We start from the raw sequence: 9,332 nt of genomic DNA on the forward strand, positions 1-9,332 counted from the left end.
CCAGGATCACACCACACAGCTTCCCCTGTACACCAGCCAGGATCACACCACACAGCTTCCCCTGTACACCAGCCAGGATCATGCCACTCTGCTTCCCTTGTACACTGGTCAGGATCACACCACACTGCTTCCCAAATTTTTGCATTCCAGTGATTTTTTTCACTTTCTCTCTGCTACGCTGTTGGACCTACATACCTATCACACTTACAACCCAAGCAACATAGGGAATCCAATATTTCAAGTACCATTACCAAGAAAAGAATATATGTACACTATTCTCACTGTGAGTAATAAAGCAAAATATAATGCTACTTTGAAGCACACATATACATACATACAGAGAGAGAGAGAGAGAGAGAGAGAGAGAGAGTCTTTACAGTATAGCGCAGAATGCGTTTTGTCCTGTCTAGTGGCTTTTTTAAAAAAAAAGCAAAACAGGATAAAACAAAACAAAACAGAATACCCAGTAAATTATTTTGGTTTTCCCAAGAAAGGTCAATCACCCTCAGTGTATGAGGAGTAATAAGAAACTTAAGCATAATGGTACATGCTGCATTATATTTAAAAGTCTTTATAAACAATAAGTTAAGAATGAGAAGAGGTAAAATCGTTCTTGTACCCCAACCAAGCTGGTATTTAATGTCTAATAGCTTGTCTATAGTGATGAGGATCTGAACTCATTATCTTAAGTATAAGAGTGGCATTTATAAGATAAATAATGCTGAGGTTTCAAGTCCTAAGGAGGGATCCTAAAACAGTTCTTCACCCTGCATCAGAAGTTAGTAGTAATAACGACAAACTGCTAGACAGAATATGAGAACATCATGGGACCATCTAGGTGATCTGAAATATTCAAGTTCCAAGAAAGCAGTATTTAGTGATTTATTTATCTTTATTTTATGTGCATTGGTGTTTTGTCTCCATGTATATCCAGGTGATGTTGTCAGATCCCCTGGAATTGGAGTTCAGACAGCTGTGGGCTGCCATGTTGGCATGTTGGTGCTAGCAGAGCACCTCTGTAAGAGCAGCCAGTGCCCTTAACCACTGAGCCACCTCTGCAGCCTGAAAAGGAATATTTAAATTCTTACTGCCAACGTACAAAAATTTGGCGTGCTGTTCTTCAAGTTAATTTTCTAATAATCCATGTGGTTGACTATACTTCCTATAAAAAGTAAAAGCCTACTTACTGTCGGCAAAATAGACTTACATACTAGTAGCAAATGATGTTTGTTGAGTCAATTTCTGATGCAATAAGGGCTTCACATGGACTCTCCAATTCCATAAAGTTGGAAGTATGACAAAACCCATTATACAGATAAAGAAACTAAAGCAGGAACAAGTACATAGTTTGGCCCAGCACACACATTTGGGAAATAACAGTATTCAGGATTACAGAATCATTTACTACCCTCTTTCTGCTCTTCAGAAATTTAGGATAGACAGGGAACACTAAATCCCCTATGCTAACTAGTGTTTTATTACTTTGAAGGAGTATCAAAACACTAAGTTCACCAGCATCTTAAACTCAAAAGACATGTTAAAAATGCTTTACATGTGACATGAAATAAATGTATGTTATACACTTTCGTGGAAGAATTGTGCTAACGAGTAAATAAGTATAAAATGTCATTGCTCTTTTCTGTATCAAAACAAGAACAGAAATCAGGTCATCCAATAATTTGGAACTTATGACTATCATTGATAACCCTTTCCAATACAGACCTGTCAAAAATAAATAATATGTAGATAGATAGATAGATAGATAGATAGATATCATTCATTCTGGCATTGTCAAAACAGAACAATGGAAATAGGAAAAAAAGAAACTATAATGTATGGTTACTTTCAAATAGTGAAAATGATCTCAACTCAAAATAATCTGTGCAGATAGAACACAACAGTGCAAAACACACTATTTCAAATAAATGCTATACCCAGAAAAAAATGACAAATAAATGTGGTGGAACAGTGGATGTATCACAACTTCCAGAGTGCAAACTTTAACACTTAATTATGTAGTTTTCTCTCTAAATTAGGGTCATCCATTAAGAATTCTAATTTCAGGTTGTCATGAGACAATCTCAGAGCTCATCGGGAAGGTGAACACTCAAGAAGTGGTAGTTGTTATAATATGGAAATATGATTTGTATTTAATGTCATATGCAACAGACACTAAATTTTAGGTGATTTTCAAATCATCTTTTAAAATTAAATTAGCAATTTCTAATTTTAAGTTGCTATTTGAGTGGCATTGTTTTGCCTTAATTGACAGACTGTATTCTCTCTTTTGTAATGTTTCCTTTTCTTCTCCTTTATTAGGGGACAAAATAAGAACAACTGAAATTAAGAAACTAAGAAACATAACTCCATAAAATCATCACTTAAACTTAGCCAGATATGCTGGTAAATGCCTAGAGTCTCTGTACTCGGTGTAAGGAGACCAGCATGAACTACTGCTCAAGACTAAAGGAGTGGATGTAGAATCAACCTGAGTTCAAATCTCAACTAAACACAGTTTTAATATGTAGCGGTTGTAGGTATGTATTGCATGGGACTAAGCTTCCAAGGTGACCAAAGTAAAACTCAGGTAGGGATGGAAGCAGGGAAATTATTGAGCTAGCACTTTTGCTTGGCAAGATACAAGAAGTTTTAAAACAGTGTGTGTATGTGTGTGTGTGTGTGTGTGTCTCTGTGTGTGTGTGGTGTGATGTGATGTATGTGTGTGTCTGTGTTTATATGTGTGGTGATGGTGGTGGTGGTAGTGTGTGTGTCTGTGTGTCTGTGTTCCTGAAAAACCATCTCTATCAGTCTAGTCAGTGCTTGCTGATTTGACCCTGCAATTAAAAACAAAATCATTAAGAGCACTCATGTTTTATCTTCTGTAATAAAACCAAAACCAAAACCAACCCACAAAAGAACACTAACCATGTGGAATTAAACACTCACTTCACATCATATTCTACAATGGTTAGAAACATATCCTTGATGAATTGACTTAGAGCCTTAATGCATCCAAATCCTGATAAGGATCTCAACGATTAGGAGGACCTTAGTTAATTTTAAATATTTTAATTGCTTAATGTAGATGCAAGAGATGCTACTTTTACACAAGAAAATATTAACATCCTTTTTGTGCTTTCCCAAATACTGGTCTTTTAAACTGTGTAACAGAGTGTTTGAGATAAACAAAACAGGGAGCCAGGCCTGTAGCAGCAGTACTGGGTGATAGCCTTCAGAAGAAGAGGCAGGAGGATTGAGAATTGAAGGCCAGTGTGGCCCGCGTGGGAAGACTGTCATAAATGATAAATCAGTAAATGGGGTTGGATCTTTATGTATTCTTCAGTGGATATGCATTTGCTCCCCTGCAGCAGAGCTCTCCATAGGAACTCCAACACTGTCTCAAAATGTCACCTAACTTTCAGAAGCAAAGTGTTGCCACTCACTCTGCCTCCAAGGTTACCAAAAACATCCTCGCGCTGAATTGTGTGCCAATCAACCCTGCACCTGCAGAAGGAGAGGCCTCTTTCCCCGGTTCTCTGCTCAAGTGTAGAAAATTAATCATTTTTGCTTTGCAATTGAGAGCTACTTAGTAAGGCAAACACAATGAGAGCCAGGTTACTTCCATTAGAGGCTTTTAGTGCTGTCCCCACCCTGCTGAACACACACACAACACACACACACACACACACACACACACACACACACGGCTTTTAAAGCTTCTTGTATCTTGCCAAATGAAAGTGCAAACCAAATAATTTCCCTGCCTCCATCCCCATGGGAGTTTTACTTTGCTCACCTTGGAATCTTAGCCCCATTCAATATAGACCTACATTCCCCTGCATATTAAAACTGTTTAGTTGAGGTTTTGAGCTCAATTGATTCAACACTCTACCCCTTTAGGTAAACACACACACACACACACACACACACACATACACACATGGCACGCAAACGTCTGTCCCCTTCTGGACTCTCCAATCCTGAGAGCCGCACTCTGAAGCCAAAACTCATTTCTCCTCTCTGACTTCTGTCCATAATATTGGGTACTTACTTAGAGGGTGGTTGACAGAGGAAAACCTGTATGTTACTAATTAATGGAGGTCATTTTACAGCAGCAGCCCTCATGTGCCAGCTCTCAGGAGGGGCTATTCTAGAAGCACAGTCACCATTTCATGAGTTGTGTCCTTCCAAAACCACATGCAACTGGAGCTCTTGCGCGTAGAACCGCACAGGAGCTAATCTTGGCATTTTTCTTGGCGCTGTCCCCATTCCACTTAGCCCTTTAAAGAAATGATCAAAGAAACTGACCCCCTAAACTCACATCAAACAAGAGAAGGAGGGCCTATAGGCACACACACAAACACACACACAGACACACACACACACTCATACATACACACACAGAGATACACACACACACACTACTGTCATCTCTCTTCTTAATCCTATGCAGTGAAGAGTTTCTAGAGCTTCCTGGGGCTAGGCGGGGCAAGAGCTCAGAAATCAATAAGTTCAGGAAGAGAGCCTGAATTCAGGGATGGGGGAGGAAGGAATGAGTGCTCTGCACTGCTCAAGGGATGCTGGCGGGGAGAACTGCTAGTACAGATTATCAGGCTTGCCGCCAGGGTACTCTGGCAGGGGACATCCCTTCTGGGCCACAGCGGGGACTTCTCCCGCCTCCAGTCAACAATGTCAGAGAAAGGGTGTGAGATGCATACATAGGTAGCTAGGTTGCTAACTTACGGAAGAAGATGTATTCAGTGTAACTGCTCCAGATCTTGTCGTCTCTGTACTGGTTGACAAAGGCGGCGGTGCCAGAGGAGTTGCACGCCACCATGTGGAAGCCGGCCTCAGACAGTCGATCGAACGCCTGCTCCAAGTAGGTGAACTTGAGGTAGAAGCGGGATGTGTACTTCTCAGGCTGACGGTCAGGGTCGCGACTCTCATTAAGAGTGTCCCCAAAGACCTCCTTGGCCAAGGCTATGCGCCCGCACACCATGATGCGCGCCACACGCCTGAACTTGGCATCTGCCTGGTTATCTCGCACCGTGGTGTAGGAGCCACGGTAGCCCAGGGTGAGGAACCCAGAGCGCTTGTCCGGAGCGCTGCCACCACCAACTACACCACTGACACCATGTGCCCCAGAGCCGGAGGGCGCGCCGGCCGCCGCCCCACGCAGTAGCAGTGCGTCGCTGCTGCCCTGGGAAACGTTGTCCTCCAGGTCGCTCTGGCAGCCCTCGTCGTTGAGCGAGTTCTGCTTGGTGACCTTGGGCGACAGCAGCTTGACCAGGTCGGTGAGCTGAAAGAACTCTGCCTCGCGCAGGAGCCTCTCCTTCTCGGGAAAGTGCTCGGGCAGTGCCAGCTGCTTGTCGCGCAGGTAATCCAGCACGTACCTAAAGAGGAAGCCGTCGCGGTCGATGAAGAAGCGCGCGCGGCTGTCCCTGGGCAAGTCGCCCCGGCGCCTAGCGCCGCCCCGGGGACTAGAGGGCGAGAACATGCTGGCCAGAGTGCTGTCCGGGACGCTGAGTAACGTCGAATGCTTGGTCACATAAACCTGGCCGCCAACATTCAGCTCCACTACCTCGGGGAAGGGCGACGGGGCGCAGGGCCCCGGGGCGGCGGCCAGCGGAGCGCCGGGAGAGCTGGACGCGGACACCATCTCGCTGATCGGGAGGATGGTGCTGCCGCTGCTGCCCGTGTCCTTCAGAGCCATGGTCCCCGCCACCGGCCAGGTGACCCAGGAGAGCCGCACGGAGTGCTTCCCAGAGCCTCGAGGTCCCGGGTCCTCGGCGTGCACCCGGTCGCCCTGCACTCTCTGGCTGGCCGGCGCGGTCCTCAGAGCACCCGGCGCTGCTCAGGGCTCCCGGCAGCAGCGGCGTCGGAGGCGCCCAAGCTCCATCGGGGAGAGACTCTCAGGAATGGACCTCCGCGAGCGAGCCCGGCTGCTCCTTTGGGGTGACCGACTGCAAGTGTGCGAGAGACTTGGAGAGGAGGTTCGGGGGCTGCGCGCGGCTCTCCGAGGGGAGGGCAGGAGGCGGGGCCCGAGCGAAGAAAACGCACCCCAGGCTGCAGGCGAGCCAGCGCGCCTCAGCCGGGAGCGCCGGCGCCGGCGCTAACTACTAGCAGCCCAGGAGGTGGCACTGACGTCAAGCTCCGAACTGGGACTGGAGCCACAGCTGTCATTTAAAGGGATAGGCTCTGGGGCTGGCCTGGCGACTCCAGAGGTAGGGAACTGGGATGAGGGCAGGGGCAAAAGGAGAGAGACACGATGGGACAAAGCTGAAGAGGACAACACAAAGAATCCAGAGAAAGTGGACTACAACTCTCTTCATTGCAACAGAATCTCATTTATTTTCTCTCCGCAGCCCGCCCCCAATTCTTTCTTATCTTCCTCCTTATCAAAACTAGCTTTACTCTCTTCAAAGAGAGGGCCTATAACCTGGATTCCCAGCTATTGTGTTACAGATACTGGCATTTGGGCTGTGTTTGTTAAAGGGCTGGGGGCTGTGAGCTAGGTGGAGTTGAATCCCAACTATTGTATCTTTAAAGTATGTGTGTGTGTGAGTGTGTGTGTGTGTGTGTGTGTGTGTGTGCGTGTACAGAGAGAGAGAGAGAGAGCCAGATCCCCCTTTACCTATCCCTTGGCATCAAATGACGTGATTGTATCTGATATTCTACATCCTGTTAGGATTTAAAACTCATAAGTTTTATTCCATTTCACAAAAGCAATAAAGGACTATGAGTAACAAAGCAACTCTCTGCAACCAAGGTCACAAAAGTTGATGCACAGAAGTGGAGGAAGAGACAGAAAGGGGACAATTTTATTTTATTTTTTCTAATCTTGATTCTCCTGATCTTCTGTTTATTTCTCTATTTCCCTTGCAGTCTCTCAGAGCAAGAGGATGACTTATGCTTTGCTGTTTCCCTAACCCTAGTGCTCTGCTCACAAATGCAAATCAGCGCTATTTGTGATGGAAAAAGAAGACTGAGATTCAGAGGAGAAAGTCCTTTCCATTGCTAGATAATCTAACAGGCTGGCCAGCACTGGGCGTAACTTAATGACCAGAAATGGAAATCATTGTCTTACAAAATGCTAAACTGAATATGGAGTTTTGAGACACAAAGGAGTTTGCTCCAAAAGTATTTATAAATAAAAATTACATACAAACTTTACTATTATAATCCCCACCCCAAATGCTTCACTATGGTTCCTCCCACTCAAAATCACCCAAATAATAATGGATTTGAGATTCGGATGTAACCTTAAATGTTCATAAATGATGAATATCCTATTATTTGGGCATTACAAGCTATATTTAATTCATTGATTCTTATAAGCCACATCCACAGAGAATGCTACATCAAATTTTGAAAGTTAGATTACCTGAGGCAGACTGAGCTTAAGGGACCAATGAAAGGACACAATACTTTTGTCAAATGATTAAGACTTTAAAGAAGGCTTGCAATAGGCATGTTCACTGACTCCTCTTAGTCAAACATATTACCTCATCCTCAAATTATGTTGATAAATGAAATTGAGAAGTAAAGTTGATTTAAGTCCTTTTTTTTTTTTTTCTTAAAAGCTTAAATAGAACTTTGGAAACAATCTGAAAAGGTACATTGTCTTCTATCGCACTTGAAGAATAAGAAAATATTTGTCCTTTAAAATAATGGTTTCTGGAAAATGAATTAAGGAAACGTTTATAACTTTCATAGATGAATAAGTAATAAAGCCTCAAACTGCTACTAATGAGGCCCATTTATCATGAAGTAAATGTCCCCAATGATGAGGATGGTGCAGACTCTTGCATTCTAATGAAATGGATACACATACAAATATGAATATGGACACAGAAACAAGAGATTACCGATGCTATCAGCTTAAAATGTGTTTTCATTGGTGTTACATAAAACAAACTTATGAGATGGTCAGAATTTTATACTCTAAGTAAAATCACTTTAGTAATTCATAGTAAATCTCATTGCGAGTGGTATTGCTTTTGAAAATTATCTCTTCAACATTGATTGAGTGTTTCTCCTTAATCTCTTCCTTCTGTGTACCTTCTTTCTCATCTATGCTCTCCAACCAAACTCCTGACTGAACAAATAAAAAATTGGAATGTCTCTACTCAATGTGCTCTCTGCTGTCAACTCCTTTCTTCTTCCATCTACTCCCTTCCCCCTGCTTAAGTTTTCCTCCCAGTTTAAATATTACTTACTCTAGAATATCCATATCCCTTCCATGATCTGACCAAGGTGTTCCCACCAGACCCTGTGCTTATGTATGGACAAGCACTGGATTTCTGTCTTCTCTCTCTGCCAGGCTGCAAGTGTGGCAGGCAGCCAGATGCACTATTTGATCCTCAGGGTGGTGCCTAGCACCAGGGAAGCAGCCACTTTCTATTTGAAATATACACTGCTTGTAAATGGAAGAACATTTCATCGCCTGCATGATGGGCCATCAGGATAAGTGCAGAAACTGCAGAAATAAGTAAGATGTGGTCCTCAGTAATTAGAATCAAGACAAAGAAAAAAAAATTTCTTGTCAAAATAAACTCAACAAAAAAAGGAAAAGCAGAGTCCAGATTGTAATGAACCATTTGGTGCACTAAATAGTGAACAGTTACCACATTTCCTTCTAAACTACCAGCACTATTAATGTTCCCCAGACCAATCAAAGAAAAAAGGGAAAAAAAGGTGGGTCCTTTAAGATCTGCTGCTGTACAAAGGCAGGGCATCAGATTTCTCTGACAGGGAAGTAAGTGATACACTTCCCTGCCAGAGAAAGCTTCCAGCACCTTTTAAACCAACTGAGTCAAGCCAGTGTGTGTGTGTCCAATTGCACAGCAAATAGCTATATAGGATATATTGTTCCACAGCACAATACAGAAGTGATTGGTGATCTAGAATTGCAAAGGAACTGCTGTGTTTAAGCAGGCAGAAACCAAGTTAAAAGCAGGAACTGTGTCTTCCTTGATGCAGACAAAGAATATAAACAGGTAACTAGGAGGTTTAGATAGAACTAGGTTAAAATCTAACCAGCTTTGTAATTTCTGCAAGTTATTTAATTTCTGAAATAGTTCCTTTTAAATACAGGAAGCGTAAGAAGATCACAGGCTTATCACTGCAGCAAGGGAGCCACCCAGGGTTACAAGAGTTACTCACAATTGTTACATCTATTACTAAGGGCTGGAAACAGCTAAATACTAACATAGATGGACCTAAGCTGGAGCACTGGATACTGATGTAGCTCAATGATAGAATTATTGCCTACTATGCACAAGGCCCTCGGTCACAACCCCATCACCACATCACCACACTTTATAAATATA

The 9,332-nt window shown here is 43.3% G+C and overlaps 1 protein-coding gene across 1 annotated transcript in view; it reads right to left on the reverse strand.

Annotated features, from left to right (window-relative positions):
- The window catches only part of Kctd8 (potassium channel tetramerization domain containing 8), a 231,210-nt gene extending 225,060 nt beyond the window's left edge, over positions 1–6,150 (reverse strand). Inside the window, exon 1 of the mRNA XM_021163334.2 lies at positions 4,744–6,150. Coding sequence (XP_021018993.1) covers positions 4,744–5,713 — 970 coding nt within the window. The 5' untranslated portion in view covers positions 5,714–6,150. The remainder of the gene's footprint in view (positions 1–4,743) is intronic.
- Positions 6,151–9,332: the final 3,182 nt, after the last annotated feature.

The sequence above is a fragment of the Mus caroli genome, chromosome 5 (assembly GCF_900094665.2).
Source record: "Mus caroli chromosome 5, CAROLI_EIJ_v1.1, whole genome shotgun sequence".
In the NCBI taxonomy this organism is placed as follows: Eukaryota; Metazoa; Chordata; class Mammalia; order Rodentia; family Muridae; genus Mus; species Mus caroli.